The 19,864-nt window shown below is 36.9% G+C and overlaps 1 protein-coding gene across 4 annotated transcripts in view; it reads left to right on the top strand.

Annotated features, from left to right (window-relative positions):
- Nucleotides 1-19,864, top strand: part of ELP3 (elongator acetyltransferase complex subunit 3) — a 154,891-nt gene that overhangs the window by 94,353 nt on the left and 40,674 nt on the right. For all 4 annotated transcript variants that reach the window (XM_074338361.1, XM_019733157.2, XM_019733160.2 and 1 more), the window contains 3 exons: nt 740-894; nt 15,250-15,411; nt 17,921-18,047. In XM_074338361.1, coding sequence (XP_074194462.1) covers nt 740-894; nt 15,250-15,411; nt 17,921-18,047 — 444 coding nt within the window. The remainder of the gene's footprint in view (nt 1-739; nt 895-15,249; nt 15,412-17,920; nt 18,048-19,864) is intronic.

Raw genomic sequence — 19,864 nt, 5'->3', positions numbered from 1 at the left:
CTTAAGCCTAAGATAGAGCAAGAAATTTAAATACTTGTTTTTAAAAATTAGAATCTTGGCTTAATGTAGTTGACAAAATCAAAGACCTATACTATTTCATCCCCTAGCAGTAGAGACATAATATTTTATGAGTTATCAATTGGACTTTTATTTTCCTGGTTTTTTTGTGTGTGTGTTTTTTTTTTTCTGGAAAGCCGGCTTGAGGTACCACCACCTGTGCCCAGAATCTTCAGAATTGATTTAAAACTTTAAAGTTTTCATTTAAACTGGTTTCTTAATTTTTGCTTCTAATCTAGTCTTCTTTTTCTTTCATTTGCGTGAAGTCCTGATTAGGTTGCATACAATCATCTTTGTCTCCGAGGCTAACCACAAAGTCTGGCCTGACAGACACGCTCCATAAGTAGTTGCTTATTATATTACACATTGTGTTGTTATATCATATTTGCCTTTACTGCTTTCTAGTTTATATTCTATGTGTTTTTATATTTCCACTTAATTTGGTAGGTATTAACATTAAGCTTTTTTATTATGTTTAATTCTCACTCTCCTCATTTGAGCTATAATTTTTTTTCTTTCAGACTTGAGTCTATTTTTTAATTCACAGAATTTGCTAAATATGTTTAATTGCTTCTCATTTTTAAACGATACTGATGAAAACACTGAAAAATTTAGAAATTTGCAATACCCTTTTAGGGTGGTTGACTGTATTTTCTAATGCAGATGAATTTATGTCTTTCAGTTGAAACAACTTGGTCACAGTGTGGATAAAGTGGAGTTTATTGTGATGGGTGGAACATTTATGGCCCTTCCAGAAGAATACAGAGATTATTTTATTCGAAATTTACATGATGCATTGTCAGGACATACCTCCAACAATATTTACGAAGCAGTCAAGTAAGAAATCCTTGTTTTATCACATTCTCCAAAGTGGCTGTCAGTTTGTCCTCCTAGCAGCGGCCTGTGAGAATTCCTTCTGCTCTACATCTGCATTTTAATTCTTTTTTGGAGGGTGGAGGGGTGAGATGGGATTTCGTTATTTTTAAATTTTGCATATTTTTGATGGGTTGTCAGGTTGAATACATTTTTCCCAGTTTGATTGAGATATATTGACACACAGCACTGCGTATATTAGGGTGTACAGCATAATGATTTGACATGTATGTATCATGACGTGATTACCACAATACATTTAATTAACATCCATCATCTCATACGTCCCTAGTTCTTGTAATCACTTCTGTTTTGTGGGAAAGGATTTTCTTCATGGAAATATTCCTTTTTTTTTTTTTTTTTTTTTTTAAGAAGTATGGTTTGTTGACATTAGTATTCTCAGAGAAAAAATGGAGATCTTTTCAGCCTTAGGCTGTTCTAAGCTGCAGGGGTGGTTTTGATTGGGCTAGTTGAGTTTTCAACTAAATATGGTCTTTTTTCCTGCACTCCCTCTCCTACTGCCTTTAGGCTTTGTTCTGGCTTCTCTTTTTATATGGGTCATAAAGCTAATTATAAGGTTGTTCAAATAGTGCCTCTCTTAGAGAGCTTTTTGTGGGGTGGTAAGTAGGACCAAATTTTGAATGAACCTGGGGGTGTTTTCATTACTCAGTAATTAAAACAGTTCTTGGCACATAGTAGTCGTAAGTAAACGTGTGAATGAATTTTGAATGATCAATCTGTAAGTTGAATGTTGAGAGCTAGGGCTGCCTCTAGGAATTGGTGCTGGGGACATCTTTCTGTGCTCTCCCTATTTCCCCTGTCATCTTAACTTCTTTTGCTCTTCTTTGGGTTTATAAAAATGAAAAAATAGAGAAGCTTTTTCGTAAGTTTAGATGTCAAATGTAACTCCAGGGGCCTGTGTAAAGAGTTCATCACCGGGAGAGTGTGTATGGCAACCTACTTTGTTTGATTGCTTTAGAGAATGTGACAGGTTAACGCCATCCATGGCTGTGAATCGAGACTTGTAGCAACATCTGGCCAGTGTGATCGCTTCCTCCTATACAGGGTCTTTAGTAGCAGGATGAGATGGTGACCATATTTTTATTGCTCATTCAGAACCTTAATCATTCATGGATATGAGTCATGCTTATTAGTAAAGTGCTGAAGTCTTTCAAACTTGAGAGGAGTCATGATGTAATCCAACTCATTCTTCTTAATAATCCTGAAAATCAAATGATAGCTTAGAATAAAATGTAACTTGAAAAACAACCTTAATTTATTCAAAGCCCCATGACATTGGAATGGTAACAGTACCTCAGAGGGCTCCTGATGAAATTCATTCTGCTCTGAGAATTCCCTAGCAGGATAATCAAGACCATTAAATGTTTCCTACCCACGCATATATATTATATACTCTTTTCAGTGCAGCTTTTCTTGTGTTGTGGACCTTTCATAGTAAGCGGAATTGAGCTATAAAAACATCTTGGACTTGCCTTGTGTTCCCCCATCAAAGTTTGCCACAAAGCTTTCAGTCTACAGTTTGGGTGTCCCAAGTCTTACGTGCTAGGCCAGCTGAAGGTCTGCATCATGAGTTTTTAGGATGCAGCTAATTTGACACCTTCATCAATTGAAACTATAAACATTTTGCTTTATTCTTGTTGTGAAGTTTTAGTTTTATCTTTTGCAGAAATGTTCTAATGCCCAATGCTGTGTGTAAGTTGTCTGTGGTTGGGGCGAAAATGGAGTTTTATGTTACAACTGGCTCGCTTCAGATCACAATACGTTTGTAGAAAAAGCCCTTTGGAGAAGAAAGCCTCTTTCTGTAGTGGACTAGACAAAGCCAGCAGCGCTGTTTTCTTTTTGGTCTTGAATTTACCTCAAGAGGGCAACAAACACTTCACTTTCAGATAAAAATTTACATAGGATTTGAGTCTTCATTGCATCAAATCTCATGCATGGCTCTTGGGAAGTAATAAAAGTACAATCTGGGAGCCATAAAACCATCCATAAATGTTACACTGAATCATGCCAAGCCACACTTGACGTGTTTTGCTCTTTTCTCCTGGTCTCTGTGCTTTTATGAGATAATCTGGAAAAAAAAAAAAAGCCGATTTGTGGCATCTTATTTGCTTTGTTGAGGTAAATTTTTACTACCAACTCCCTATTACAGAATTGGTATTTGCTTTTTTAGGGAAACGTCATATAATTTGAAGAAATAGTGGTCTGGTTTGTACTACAGAACTAGAGATACAGAAAACTATTTTCAAAAGTTAACATCTTTGAAATAAAGTACAGAGATACTGTTTTCTTCAAATTTTTTGAATGAGACATTTACCTTCTTGTTCTCTGTATTATATTGCACAGAAGGTATTCGTGAAAACTGGGTAGGTTACCCAGTGTGGTTAACCTCTCAGATGGAAAATGATGAATTTCACATTTCTTTTACTATTAGTTGATATTAGTTGTTTTTGCTTGCTAACTACCCATATGTAATACTGATTTTCATTAGCTTAGCGGAAGTTTTCATTTCAAAGATCAATCATTTTTAATTAGGTTAAAAATTGTATATTATGACAGATGAATCAACAATGTTTAAGTTGAAAAGTCTTTGTTCAAATTAGGGTTAGCTGGTGTGTCCCTGTTTTGTTATCATGTGTCTCACATGAAAGTTTTGCTTCTTATTTAAAAGATCACAAGTTAGGGTAAAGAAAAAGCCTAAAAGGTGAACATGGTTATTATTTTTGGCAAATTAGTAGGGAAAAGTATGTTACATCCTTGCAGATGGAAAAATTGGAAAGCTGAGTGAATAGTTCAAGGACAAAGCAGGTATGGTTTCTGTGAAGGCTCATTAAATCAAGCAAAATGATAATCACTGATTTCTATCAGCTAGACTGAGACTCTTCAGTTGTCTCCAGAGAGCAGCAATTACTGGTGACTGTCGTCCTCTAAAAATCACAGCTCTGGAGATGAAAAGGACCTGCAGTGGGGTCTGAGTCACGCATTCACCGGAATGCAAATGTTGCCAAATAACTCAGAACAACCTTTTAAAATAGTTTTATTCCTTTTTAATCAGCCCTGCCCAGAAGCAGTTTTATATTCAGTCTTTCCTGCTCCTTGGATGTTTTCACAAGATGTAATTTAAAAGGACAGTTAGCCATCAAGACGTGGGTGAGTCATACCTTCACCCTGTGGAATTCATTCATTTCAGTTCCTTCCTCTCCCCCTTCTACCCCAATCAATGATTTGGAATCCTCCAACTATGTTCTTATGTGTCTTAGAAAAGCTAGAGTGCTAGGTAATTTTAGGTACCAGGCCCAGAGCATAGTTTCATAGACTTGAAGTTATAAAGAACGCAAAAGCCTAAGAAGGCCTGAAAGGGACTGTCTCCTGCCTTGCTGCGCTGGGCCTTATTTCTGGGAAACTTCAGAACCTCCTGCGTTTCTGTACTTTGGTTCGACTGCTCTCCCCCACCTTACTTTATGTATTGACCACTTTTACTTCGTCCCTTGATCAACCAGGTTTGCATAGATGGTGACCAGGATCCTTAACATTGGCACTCCGACCTAAAAAATGGGAAGCCTTTTCCTGTGAACACCACGTCTGTGTTCTGCAGTACTTGTTTTATCACATATCTGTTCAGCTGTCCATTCCTCCATCCATCCATCAGCCCCTTTTTTTCTCCGAGATGCATTTCAAAGTAAGTTGTAGACTTCAGTACACTTCTCCCCAACTGTGTCATCGTGCATGTCATTAACTAGTTTGCTGTTTGTGGTATTTTCTTTTGAAGTTAATATACATACAGTGAAATGCACAGATCTTATATGTACTCTTATATTTGATGAGTTCTAACAATTACAATACTGGTGCTACAAAACCCTTTTAATAAATACGAGGTCTGCCAAATAAGTTCATGAATTTGTTGCAACGGTGTTGCTAACCTTTTTTGATATCAGAGGGATTATTCATTATGAATTTATACCAACTGGACAGTTAACCAAGTTTCCTATTTGGAAGTGCTGAAAGGCTGCGTGAAAAAGTTAGATGAAAATGACCTGAACTTTTCACCAACAATTCATGGCTCTTGCATCACGACAATGCACGAGCTCACACAGCACTGTCTGTGAGGGAGTTTCTAGCCACTAAACATATAACTGTATTGGAACACCCTCCCTACTCACCTGATCTGGCCCCGATGACTTCTTTCCATACCTGAAGAGAAAGGAAATATTGAAAGGAAGACATTTTGATGACATTCTGGACATCAAGGGTAAAATATGACGATAGCTCTGATGGCCATTCCAGAAAAAGAGTTCCCAAATTACTTTGAAGGGTAGACTATGCACTGGTGTCAGTGCATAGCTTCCCAAGGGGAGTACTTCAAAGGTGACCATAGTGATATTCAGCAGTGAGGTATGGAGCACTTTTTGTAGCATGAGTTCGCAAACTTAATTGTCAGACCTCGTAGATCATTACCATCATCCCAGAAAATTTCATTGGGCCCCTTCCCAGTAAATTCTCACCTACACCTCCCAGAGGCAGCTGTTCTTATTTTTTTCCCTTTTGTAGATTAGTTTTGCCCATTCTAGAACTTGATGTAAATGGAACCATATAGCATATACAGGCATATCTCGGAGACACTGCAAGCTGGGTGTCAACCACTGCAGTAAAGTGAGTAATATCATAGTAAAGCAAGTCATGAATTTTTTTGGTTTCCCCATGCATATGAAAGTTATTTTTGTACTGTACTGTAGTCTATTAAGTGCAATAGCGTTATGTCTAAAAGACAATGTACATACCTTAATTTAAAAATACTTGATCGCTATTGAAATGCTAACCATCATCTGAGCCTCTTAGAAAAATGGCATCGAGAGACTTACTCGAAGCAGTTTTGCCACAGACCTTCAATTTACAAAAAACAAACGCAGTATCTGCACACCACAGGATGCTGAAGTGCAATAACACGGGGTTGGCCTGTACTCTTTTTTTTTTTTTTTTTTTGGCCTGTACTCTTTGTGTATGTTTCACTGTGCATAATCTTTTCAGATTCATCAATGATGTTGGGTATTTCGGTAGTTGTTGTTACCTTTTGAGTGCTGGGTAGTCTTCCATTGTATGCATAGAGCACAGTTTGTTTATCCATTCTGTGGATAGACAACTGGGCTGTTTCCAGTTTGTGGCCATTATGAATAAAACTTGAATAAACATACGTCTACAAGGTTTTTTTTGTGTGTGAATATATGTATTATTTTTCTCTGTAATGACTAGAGGTGGATTTGCTACATCATATGTTTAGTTTTATAAGAAACTGCCGGACGTTTTTCCCATGTGGTGCCATTTTTATTCCCACCAGTAATGTCTGAGCATTCGGTTACACATCCTCACCAACACAGGGTGTTGTCAGTCTTTAATTTTAGCCATTCTGCTGGGTGTGCAGTGGGGGTTTGTTGTTTTAATTTGCGTTTTTTTGACGACTAATGATGTTGAGTACTTTTTATGTGCTTATGCATTCTGTATATATTTTTGTGAAGTGTCTGTTAAAATCTTTTGCCTATTTTTTATTGGGCTATTAGATACCTATCTGTCTATCTGCTGGATACCAATCCTTTGTTAGATCTACATTTTGCAAATGTGAAAACCCAGTCTGTGGCTTGACAATTCATTGTGTAAATGATAATCCGGGAACAGAAGTTTTTTTTTTTTTAATTTTGATGGAAGCCTGATTTAGCAATTTTTTTCTTTCATAGTTACTGCTTTCTGTATTGTCTGCAACAAACCTTTGCCAGAGCAAGAAGATATTCTCCTGTTTTCTTCTAGTTCTAGTTTTTATATTTAGCTCTCATATGTAGGCTTATAATCCATCTTGAATTAATTTTTATGTGTAGTGTGAGATAGGAGTCAGTGTTTCTTGTTTCTCATAGATAATTGTTTCAACATCACTTGTTTAAAAACTTTCCTTTCCTGTTTAGATTATATCAGTGCCTTTGTCAAAAATCGATTGACTATAAATGTGGAACTGGGGTCTCTTCTGTTCCATTGATCAATTTTTCAATCCTTATGACAGTACCACACTGTCTTGATTACTGTAACTTTATAGTGTATCTTGAAGTCAAGTAGTACAAATCTTCTAACTTTGTGATTGGTTTTCAAGATTGCTATGGATATTGTAAGTCCTTTGTATTTCTATATAAAGTTTAGAATTAGTTTGTCAATTTCTGTTAAAAAAATTGTAATGAGATTGGGATTGTGTTAAAAATATAGAACAATTTGGAGAAAATTGACAATTTAACAACATTTAGCCTTCTAATCCATAAACATTGTCTCCTCAGTTACTTAGGTGTGTTTTAATTTCTCTTAGCAATCGTCAGTGTAGAGATTTTGTACGCTTTTTGTTAAATTTATTCCAAAATATTTTTGTTTGTTGATGCTATAGTCAATGAAATTTTAAAATTTCATTTTCAAATTGTTTACAGCTAGTATAGTCAGCCCTTGGTATTCACAGAGGATTGGCTCCAGGACTCCCCGACCCCCACCCCGAGATAACAAAATCCATGGATGCTCAAGTCCCTTATGGAAAATGGCACAGTATTTGCATATAACGTACACACATGTTCCCATATACTTTAAATCATCTTTCCCATATACTTACAATACCTAATACAATGTAAATGCTATATAAATAGTTATACTGTATTGTTTAGGGAATAACAAGGAAAAAGAAAAGTCTGTACATGTTCAGTATAGATGCACCCAGTAACCACCAAAGGGCTAACTACATAGTACATGTCAACAACATAACTTTTTATTCCCCCCAAATATTTTCCATCCATGGATGTGGAACCTGCGGATACGGACGGCCAACTATATACAGAGGATGCCGAAACAATGTATACACACTTTAAGAAAGAAAGAAAAATTGTATTAAAGTTGTAATCCAATGAATAACGCTAACATTCATTTGATTAATGCCATCTTTTGAGCAAGCATCATACTACATACACATTGCTACATAATTCAATTCAACTTTGAAGAGTGATACATAGATCACATCTCTTAAAATGTGTATACATTTTTTTGGCACTCCCGGTATAGATATACAATTGATTTTTGTATATGACCTTATTAAATTCACTGTTTAGTGCTAAAAGTTGTTTATGTAAATCTGCTAGGATTTTCCTCACAAGCACATAATAGGCAAATACAGTGTGTTTTAATTTTTCCTTTTGGATTTGCCTGCCTTTCTTTTTCTTGCCTGTTGGAATGGCTGGGACATTCAGTACAGTGTTAAATAGAAGTGGTAAGAATGGGCCTCTTTGTCTTTTACCAATAATACAGGAAAAACATTTAGTATTTTAATATTAAGTACAATGTTACTTTTGGGGTTTTCTGTAGATAGCTTTATTAGATTGAAGAAGTTTTCCGAGAAGTTTTGTTAACTCAATTGTCTCATGATTTCACTGCATCTAAGTCACATGATTTCTCTGCATCTGATTAAATAGTCACATGATTTTCCTCCTTTATTCTGACAATGTAGATTACGTTGGTTGATTTTTTTTTTTTAAAGAGTTAAACCTTACATTCCTAGGGTAAACACTATTTAGTCATAACGTTTTATCCTTTTTATATACCACTAGGTTCAACTTGCTAATACCTTGTAAAGCATTTTGTGTCTGTGTTCACGAGGGATGATGGTCTGTAATTTCCTTGATTGTAGTTTCTTTGTCATGTTTTGATATTTGTGTTATGCTGGCCCCATAAAACAAGTTGGGAAGTATTCTGTTTTCTGAAAGAGTTCATATAAAATGAAAGTTATCTCTTCCATAAAATGTTTGCTAGAACTCACCAGTAAAACTATCCAAGGCTGGAGTTTTCTTTATGGGAGGGTTTTGGATGATGCATTCAATTCCTCTAATAGATACAGGTATATTCAGATTTTCTGTTTCATCTCTGTCCATTTTGGTAAGTTATATTTCTCAAGGAATTTGTCTATTTCATCCAGGTTGTCAGACTTTCTAGTATTAAGTTGTTCATGATATTCCCTATTATGCTTTCAATGTCTGTAGGATAGTAGTGACCACCCCTCTTTCAATCCTGATGTTGATAGTCTGTAGTCTCTCTTCTTGATTAATTAGATGTTTATCAATTTTGTTCCTTTTTTGAGAATTAACTTTTGGTGGTGTTTATGTCCTCTACATTGATTTCTGGTTTTATTTATTTTTTTATTATTATCTTCTACCTTCTTTGGATTTACTTTGCTCTTTTTCTACAACTTCAGTAAGGAATAGAAACTTGGCTGTCATTACAGACCTTTTTTCTTTTCTAATGTAAGTTTTACAGTTTTAACTTTTTCTCTAAGCATTGCTTTAGTTGAATCCCACATATTTTGGTATATTGTATTTTAATTATTATTCAATTCAAAATATTTTCTAAAACCTTTACATTTCAACCCACAGAGTATATAGAAAGGGGTTGTTTAATTCCCAAATACATGGGGTTTTTCTTGATATCTTATTGTTACTGATTTCTAATTCCATTTTGGTCAGAGAGGGTCTGGTCTATTCTGTATGATTTCAGTTTTTTTTAAGTTTTTTATTTAAGACTTGTGGCCTAGCATATGTGATCTCTCTTGGTAAACATACTATGTGTATTTACAAGAATGTGTATTCTGCAGTTGCTGGATGTACTGTTCTATAAATATCAATTAAATCAAGGTGATTTATATTATTGTTCAGATTCTTTAGATTTTCTTTTCTGTCTACTCTGTCAGTTGCTAAGAGAGGGATATTAAATATCCAACTACAGTTGAAGAACTATCTATTTCTCCTTCAGTTATATTAATTGTTTATTTTGAAGAGCTGTTAATTGGTGCATATGCACTTATGATTATGTTTTCCCCATGTATGAGCTTTTTAAATCATTATGAAATTACCTTTTTATTGTTATGAAATGTCCTTTATCTCTGGTATTGAAGTTTCCTTTATTTGATGTTAATTTAGCCATTACAGCCTTCGTGTGCTTATAGTTTTCCCTATGTATTATCTTTTTCCATGCATTTACTTTCTACCCATGTGTGTCTATATTGATAGTGGGTTTCTTGCAGACAGTGATCTATATAGTAGTTGAGTCTTGTGGTGTTTTTTTTTAATCTTCATCCATTTTCACAATATCTGCCTTTTAATTGTCTGTTAACAATTACTATAATTATTGATACAATTGGATTTTTATCTACCAGTTTAATCACCCCCTCATTTTGGTTTTCAGTAGCCAAGAATAATAATTTTAGTGAGTACTTTTCATGTCTAATTTTGTATAATGCATTTTTTTCCTATATTCTTTAATAGGGAATGTCTTCTTGACAGGATAGAAGGTATTTAGTACATGTTGTTAAATGAATGCAGTGGAAAGAGCTGTGCAGTCACTCAGGAGACCTAGGTTCCAGACTTCTGTTATTTTACATTATGACCAGATTTAAGCCACTTATTCGTCCTGTTTTTAGATTCCTCACCTATAAAAATGGGGAGGTAGGACTAGATTATCTTTAAAATTATTGTTTTCTCTGACATTCTATGATTTGAAGGTTTTGATTGGAATGAGAATTTTTTTCTAAGATGTGTTCGCAAGTTATTTTTTAGGTAGCAGTCCTTCGTGACAAAACTGTTCCATAATGCACATATACTGGGGGTGCCAAAAAAATGTATACACATGACTTGTATTTATTTTTTGTTATCAGTATATATGGAGTATTACAATTTTAATAGTTTCTTCCTTTTTTAAAATATGTATACATTTTTTGTCACCCTCTGTATATATGTGTATGTATACATGTTTTACATTTGAATGTAAAGATAATATTAAAAGAATGTGTAGTAACTTATTTTTTTTTCTTTTCTGTTAATAATGTGTTGCTGTTCTTCAACTGTCTGACTAGGAGTATAAAATTGTAGCATTCTTGTCAGCCGTTGGGAGTATTAAAACCTAAAATGTTATGGGTTGTTTTTCGTGCATCTTAAACCTGGTCAACTAGCTTGATAGGGAGCAAGGGCCTCTGATTAGTCTCTAAGCTGCAATGTTACCAGGTTAGTTTTTCATCAGTAGTACCCATTTAAAAATCAAAATTCTGTTCCCGTTTCCTCAGCTCGTGTTGGCAGAACCCTATTGTTTTATAGACCTTCTTGACATAACTAACTGCCTGATCCAGTAAGTACACTTCACCACCATCTCAAAAAAAGGGGGGGGGAAGAGTAGTTATTTTTAAATCTTCAAACACACCAGACAACCAGCTCAATCATTTTTAAGTCTAGAATATCACTACAACAGCATCGTGCAGAACATAAAATTTTATTGAGGTATTTTCCAGATATGAGTATAGAAAAAAGAATTTTTTTTTCTGTGCTGCTACTACTGAGGAATTACACCAAAACCCCAGGTGGTGTTGAGCATTTCAAACAAATCTTTGGCTGTCCAAAGGAGTTTGTAAAATCTACTTACTCATTTTGGGACTAAAGATACAGAAGAGTTTGTACATCGTGACTAATGACAATTAGTACTTCATCTACGTAGCATTATTTTTTACTTTGCAATTTGGTGTGAGCAGGATGAGTTTGAGTTAGAGGGGTGTCTGTGCAGGAAACTTCATAACCCTTTCAGGAATTTGGGCCCAGAGCTCCAGTGAGATTTCACACAGTACTAGACTAAGGCCCATCCATCTTCATTAATGACAGGCTTTAAAAGCAGACTGCAGCATATTGATAGTAATGAGAAGTGGGTTTTGATACCGCCCCTTCTTGGAGTGGATCAAGAAACAGTTTCCAGAGGGTAATAAAGAGACTGTAACATTCGGTGTGCTGTCTTCCTTCCATGTCCCCTTGGTTGGGACCCTTAGTGCAAGAAGACAGTAAGTAATAATAGAGATCATTTTTATAGGTCACTTTCTTCCTTTCAGAAATAGGAGAGTGTGCCCCAAGAAATCTGTATCCATTTTTATTGCTGCCACTTCTAGCTCTGTGTAGTTTTATTTCCTGCAGAACACCTGGCCTAGGGCTAAGCACCTTCTGGGTTACTGTTTGCAAGAGGAAAGATAACCAGTAGAACAGTCTAGAGGCTGCTGTGGGAGTAAGGAGAGACCTGTGACCCCAGTTATGCCTATTTCATGTATTCTCATATTTGTATTTTTTTATATCGAAGGAGAGTTTTTAGAGTTGAAGCCCCTAAGCAGTTACCTCGAAATGCATTCGAGCCTGCTGCCTCCCAGGAGCTTCCTGTCAAGATGGGGAGACAGACATATCTACAAAGAACAAGGCAACCTGTTGTCATAGTACGGGCGAGGTGCTTTGGGAATGGGAGCACAGAGTTCTTCCTGAGAGGTGCTGGGAAGGTGTCATAGGAGGGGAAATGTGTTTGAGCTGTGTTTGGAAGGCTGGGTAGCATTTGGTGTTTGTTTGCTTTTAAATTCCTAGGTTATTGTTTGATTTCCCCCACCCCCTGTAAAAAAATGCTGTTAACATGTTATTGGCTTAAATTACGCTTTGCAGAGAACATAAGCATCTTTTAATAGTTGGTGCCTGATCATGTGGCATACAGAAAAGTGTAGGATTCAGCCTAGCCCCATGCTGCTGGAGTACAGGCTCTTTTAAGATGACCCTGTACTACCCCAAAAACAGCAGTGAAATTGGAATCAGAAGACCCCTGACTTTGTCTCTTAGAAGCTTATGATCAGGGTAGGAAAATATTTGATACATTTCCTAGATGCCCAGGAACTTAAGATGTCTGTGGTCCCTGGAAGGTGTGGGAGTTGAACTAGGTATTCAAGGAGTGTCATGCTATTGGATGGCTGTCTAAATGACATGAAAGATGACAGCAGGCCATAAAATGTCAACTCACATATTTTACTTAGATGAGTTGAAAGTCTGTGCACTATTTGCATATTAAGGGACAATTACTGATATCTTTACATCTCTGATTCAGTGACATATAGGACTAAATACAGCATTAACAAAAGATTCTAAGAAAAATACAGTGACCTTATATTTTGTTCTTTAAGAAAATACTCCATTGTTTTAGACGTTTAAATTTGATAAGAATTTCTGCTTATTGCTTTTCAGATGAAATACAGTTCTGAAAAATGATAGTGGTAAAACGCTTTTTTAAATAAAACACTGGCTTTTAAAAACTTGAATTTTTTTTTTATTTCTCCATTTCTGCTCCTGCAAAAGGAAATGATGTTTCCACCCAGAGGAAAGATTGTTTTTGAAATGGACTTAAATTATTGTTTGAGAATAAGATTTGCCTCTATATCCTATACTATATTTTGTCTACTTTTGAAGAGACCTTATCATCATTGCAGCAGCTTCCTCTATCTGTCTTAGCTGGGCCTTTGACGATCTGTGCAATAGAAAGATTAGGTGGTGAATTTTCTCTTTCCTCTAGACAAATTCCCATTCGTGCGGTTGCCTACCCTCTCCTTTTTTTCCCAGTGGAGCAAGATTCTGTTGTACTGCTGAGCTTGCTAACTTAATGGCTTCTTTTAAGAAAGACTGTAGGCTTTATAAAAATATCGATTAATAGGAAGGTTTATGATACGGTTTTGGAATGCCTGATTCTAAGATGTTCTCATTTACTTTCTTAAATATACTCATTTAGAGTTTTCTGCTTTTTGTTTTTTTGATCAACTTTCATGCAGTTTGCTTTCTCCATAATATGTGTTTGTTTTAATTTTTAAAATAATGGTTTTTCCCAAGTACAATAATTGATATTTAAAGAAAGTGAGTTACATTTATACTATGGCATTATGTACTTCTGTTACTGCATGCTTCGGTACCCACCTATTTGAGAGGCATGAGACTTTATGATTAGATTGTTTCGGAGAAGTCACAATGATTTAGTATCCTTTCTTAGACAAAATTTGGTAAAATCTGAGCCCCTTTTATGTCTTATAATTCATCTTATAGTAACTTTGGACTAGTTGTTTACTTTTAGTCTTGTTGCTTCTGTAATTCTACACAAAACCTTATGGAATAAACAGTACAAAAAAGTTTGAATGTCTAAAATGAAAGACTTCAGAATTAGTCCTCCAATTCTGTGGTTCTTAAATGAGTAATTATTAACATTAACGTTAAATAAAGTCAGTTTTTATAGACTGTTAATAAGGAATATGTCTAAAGGAGTAGTCACAAATGATGGAGGCTTGTATGATTTTTACTTTTCAAGAAAGAGCTACAAATTTCTTTGGAAAGAAGGAAATTAAATGACAAAAAAGGTTTCCCTCACACTCACCAAAGAATTGAGAAAGTTGAAGGGTGGACCATGAAGAATTGTTGGGCTCTAGGACATTAGAGAAGTTGAAAAGGAGAGAAATCTGACGGCTAAAGCTGAATTGTCTAAGTGTGGTAAAATGAAATATAAAGCAAAGATTTTGAAGCCAGGCAGACCCAACTTCAAGTCCTGGGTTTTCTGAGCTCTGTACCCAGACAAAGTATTTAATCCCTTTGAACTTCAGTGTCTGCATCTGTACAATGGAGAGTGTGAGACAGACCTCATAGAGCTGATGGGAGCATCCAGTAGCATGGAGTGTATAGCCCAGGGCTGGGCCACAGTGGCGTCTGCCAATATTAGTTCCTATCCCCTCACATCTGCAGCCCCCTTAGCAAGTCGTTTTTACTTCTCTGGGTTTTGGCCAGCATTAAGGCCATTAACCCAAACAGCTTGAATCGAAAGTGGTACTCACTACTCTGATATCTGGCTCAAGATTCCTAATTTTGTAAATCACTGCGAAGATGAATAGGCTTGGCAGAAAGACCTTTTTTGTATGTAGAAGACATTTCATCCAAATTATTCCTATGATCATTATACTGTCCCTCTCCCTTTTTTCCTTTTATTTAACATGACAAAAATATAGAGTGGGAAATAAGTAATGCAGATACTTTTCACTTATATGCAAAACCGTTGCTAGGAATTGAAAAATAGGATTTTCACAGTTGAAATCACTGCTTTCAAGGAGATTATGGTTGCCGCATGCTGCAGGAGAATAATGGTGATAATGATCGCATTACTGTCTGCTGGTTTGGTCACGTCAGTCCTAGGAGGCACAGGTACTGTTGTTCTCGTTTGCAGATAATGAAACCAAAGCAGAGAGCTTGTTAATAGTGTTCCTGTTTGTGTAGTTAGGAAGTAGCGGAGCCAGGATTTGAACTCAGACAGTGTGGCTCCGGAGCCCGTGCTCTTAACCACTGTCTTATGCTGGGAGGACAAAGAAGAGACAGTCCTTTAAGTGGGAGCAAATGCCCCCAAACTGGCAGGTTGTTAACTTTCAGATTTTCTCTACAGGTATTCTGAGAGGAGCCTCACAAAGTGTATTGGAATTACTATTGAGACTAGACCTGATTATTGCATGAAGCGGCATTTAAGTGACATGTTGACCTATGGCTGTACAAGGCTGGAGATTGGCGTGCAGAGTGTCTACGAAGACGTGGCCAGAGATACCAACAGGTAAAATGATCTTGCACAAGCCTTCCTCTACTCCCACCAGTTATATCTTCATAGTCATTGTTCCTTCCGTGCTACCGCTCTCAGAGAAACACAGGTATTCCTCTCAGAGTCAGTCTTCTATCTGTGCTCTCACTTCTGTCCTCTTTCCTTGATTTTCAGTCTGCCTTGACTGGCTCTTCTCCAGTAGCCTATAAACACGCTCATATCTCTTCTAGTCTTGTCATAAACAGCCTTTTCCAGATGGAAAGCAGAAGGCAAGGCTCATGGTCAGTAGTTTAAAGCAGGAGAGAAGGCAAAGAAGAATGGGAACAAAGAAAGCGGTTTGAACAAGAAGAAAGTCAGGGTGAGATTGAAGACATTAGTTTTTGTGACGCGATGCCAATTGGCAGGGTAGAGAGGAAGGTTGAGGCAGTGAGTATAAACTTTGAGAAATCTGGGCATGTAAGGAAGGAAAGAAATAAGGGTCGATAGAGCCTTGTGAAGGTTCTCTTCCCTCTAGAAATATATCACTGAGTTGAGGAGAAAAGATACACACAAAAGGTTAGCTGTATGAGGAACTTTATGATTAACTGGTAAATTAGTGAAAAACAAAAGACTTCAGGAGTTTATTAGGCAGCAGAGATCCCTGACCTAGAGTGGTCAAGGCAGGCTTCAGGGCGTAGCTGTGTGCTGAGTCGGACCCTAAAGGCTACTTGCTTTGATAGGATTTGGGTAGACATGTTGGGGTTGTGCGAGGAGAGGGAAGTAAAGGGAAACATCCACGGTCAGCATCTGAGACCCAGCCAGAAGCATGTCAGGCTAAGGAGAGGGGAGTCTTTCCTTTAGGTGGCAGAGGCCTACTGAATATTTTTTGAGCACAGGGAAGAAGCTGATGGGTATCAGGCCTGCGAAAGAGGAACCTGAATAGAATGCTTTCTGGTAGGGGAAGACGCGAACCGGGACCCCGTAATCAAGGGCTGTGCGACAGAGGTGCCTGGGGGTGAAAAGTGTCTCAAAAGTCAAGGAAGCTTTTTGAAGAAAATGACGTCTAACTTACAGGAAGCATACAAGTTAGGTGGGGGAAGAGGAAAATTGTTTCAGGCAGAAAAAAAAAATACGAGTAAACTGCTGAGGATGGGAGCACACAGCAAGCACATTTCGGGAATTGGAGTGGTTTCCTTTGGTGAGAGGGTAGAGCCTGGGGTAGGTAGGAGGGTGGTAAGAGGTGAGGCTGAAGATGTAGGCAGACAGGCTCAGAAGTCAGCCCAAGGAATTAGGGCTTTAATCCAAGGACAAGCTGGAAGCTAGGATGTGATACGAGCATATCTCCATCTTAGAGCACTTTATGGGGATCACAGGATGGAGCTGGAGTAAGAAGAATAAGCTAGAAGGAAGACCAGTTCAGGGGCTGTTGCAGTAATTTAAGCAAGAAATGATGTCCTGAAAAGAAGGGAATGACAGCGTTTGGTGGCTGAGTGGGAATAAGGGAATGGGAATTAGAGGGGCTTGGAGGGAAGATGAGTTTCATTTTAGATACACTGGGTTTTAGGTTCTTGCAGGACAAACCATTGAAGGTTGCTTTAGAGCAAGGCTGTCTGTCCAACAGAACATTCTGCGATGATTGAAATGTTTTATACCTGCACTGTCCAATATGATAGTGCAACTGAGGAACTGAATTTTTCATTTTAATTAAATAGACACGTGCCTAACCACCTGTCCTAGTGAGTGCTGTAGTGTACAGTGACACTGTAGAGTCCTGATATTTGGGTGTGGTGTCAGGAGAGAGGCCTAGTCCTCCCACCTGGGACGTCACTAGCATCGAGAGAGAGCGGGATGGAGTCCGTGTTTTCTAGGATGGCTTTTGTGGTGAGTGGGAACATCTTGGTGGTGAAAGGACTGAAACAGCGCTTCAGTCTTCAGGAGCCACGGACTCTTATTAGGGCTTGCTTCCTGCATGAATGGGGCGCTAGAATGTTGGAATGATTTATCCAGTTGGCCCCAAATGATGCTGCTTTGTCACTAAATCATTCTCTTCTCATTTTTTTTAAGTGAAATTAATCCTCTTAAAAATCCACCAGAGTGAAATTTATTTTGTATATACGTGTGTGTGTTCTCTCTCTGTCTCTGTCTCTCTCTGTCTCCCCCTCCCCCCTCCCCCCAAATATTTCAAAAGATTGTAAAAGGAAAGAGCATAGCGCTATGCTGTTACTGCATGGTTTTGAGCTCATGATTCTGGTTTTGAACTTAGACATTTACAGTAGTAAGCTTATTTTGGCTGATGATGCTCAACCAAATAATTTTAGTGTCAGAACTTTGAGTAGATACATAAGGGAATTTCTGAGAAAGACCTCAGAAGTAAAAATGATTGCCTTCCAGGCGTTCTCAGAGGCGGAGATATAAAAATGACTTCCTGAGATTTCTTTTCCCCAACCGTATTCTTTGTTTCACGTCTCAGAGATCATCTCTTCTATTCCTTGTGTTAACGTTGCCCGTTTATTTGTGTAACAGGTAGTGGATTTTCTTTCCTCAGGGGCCACACAGTGAAGGCAGTATGTGAGTCATTTCACCTGGCCAAAGATTCTGGTTTCAAAGTTGTGTCTCATATGATGCCTGATCTGCCCAATGTGGGGCTAGAGAGAGACATCGAACAGTTCACAGTAAGTGTTACCTTAAACCGGGCTCATTTAAAAAGCCTCTGCATGCTGCTTCTACCCTCGCTGTTCTTTTGATTATTTGGTGTTGATTTTTTCCTCGTTATGAAAACAGTGCTCTCTCATAATAGAATAGTAGAAACACAGTAGAGAAAGAGAAGTCACTCACAGCCCCAACACCAAATAAAACCCTAACATTTCAATATACACCCTTCCAGGATTTTGCTATGCTTAGGCTTTTTTGGGGAGGTGGTTTATACATATATATACACAGAAGACACACTTACATATATGATAGGTACTTATGTCAGTAGCTTTTTCACTTAACATTATAACAAGGATTTATCCATGTCATAGCCTGGTCTCTGTTAAAATGTTAACATATTCAAATGTCTGCTTAATTTCCATTGAATAAATATGTTATACTTTGCGTAATCACTTTCTAACTTTTTTAAAATTAAAGGTATTACCAGTTTTGATATTGTAAATAGCACTGCAGGCATCTTTTGGGAATTGGGTGTTTTTGTCCTCTGACCAATTACTCTATTGGATATGAATATTTTTAATATTAATTTATATGAACATCTATAGGTAAGGACATTGTGGAATTATTCAAATAGCCAATAAACCTATGTGGTTGTTGTTTTTTAAAAAAGCACAATATTGTTTGTATTCCTAATCCTATATTCTTTATTTCTTAATCCTATTATGTATATCTTTTGTTTTCGCTCTGGAATATTTTAGGCAAGTCTGTTTCCCATATATAGTGCAATTTCACAGTGGTATATCTTAGCAAGAATTTTTAAATGTGCTGGATATTGAAGGACCCTGTCATCTGGGAAATTTCTTTGTACTGCAGGGGTCCCTTGGTACCCTCCCTTGGTGGATTGGTTCAAGGAATCCCACTGGATAACATAATCCGCAGTTGCTCAAATCAATTATATAAAATGGTGTGGCATTTGTATATAACCTACACACATCCTCTCATATATTTTAAATCATCTCTAGATTACTTACAATACTTAATACAGTGTAAATGCTATGTAAATAGTTGTTATACTATATTGTTTAGGGAATAATGACAAGAAAAAAGAGTCTCTATGTGTTCAGTACAGATGCAACCATCGTAGGCCTAACTACATAGTACATACCAGTAACAATGTAATGGTATTTTTGTTTGTTTGTTTTTGTTTATGAATATTTTCAATCCACAAATGCAGAATGCTCAGATACAGAGGGCTGACTACTAGGTAATTTTTACCCTTGCATTCTTTGTGTTCTCTTTCTAAAACTCCTATTAAGCAAATGTTGGATCTCCCAGATTAATCATCTAATATTTTTACCTTATCTGTTTTTCATCTGCCTTCTTTCCTGCTTTCTTATTATCTCACCTTTATCTTTCAACCTTTCTAGTAAATGTTTTCATTTTTGTTATAGTTTTGATTTCTTAGAGTTCTTTCTTATACTATTCTGGCTGTTTGATGTTCTTGTTTTATGGATGTAATACATCTTTTCTTATCTCTCTGAAGGACTAATATAGTTGGGTTTTTTTTTTTTTTTAAGTTTTATTTTCCTTTATGCAATGCCTCGGTTTCCCTCCAGATTCCTTTTTTTTCCTTTCTGTTTTGGTCTGCCCTTTATGTTCTTGGCTTTCCCCAAGTTTTTGCTGATCCTTAACCAAGTCCTACTTTGAAAGTGAGGTGCTGAAAAACCAGATGGCCAGCTCTGTGTGGCTAGCTGCTGGTATGCCTCACTGAAGGATGTTCATGTAATAAGCTCTCCTTTCTTTAGGGAATTCCCAAATGTCAGTACTCTTATTTAGG

The sequence above is a fragment of the Rhinolophus sinicus genome, linkage group LG07, assembly GCF_036562045.2.
Source record: "Rhinolophus sinicus isolate RSC01 linkage group LG07, ASM3656204v1, whole genome shotgun sequence".
Taxonomy (NCBI): Eukaryota; Metazoa; Chordata; class Mammalia; order Chiroptera; family Rhinolophidae; genus Rhinolophus; species Rhinolophus sinicus.
Note: the sequence above shows the minus strand (reverse complement) of the source record. Positions and strands in the feature narration are given on the sequence as shown.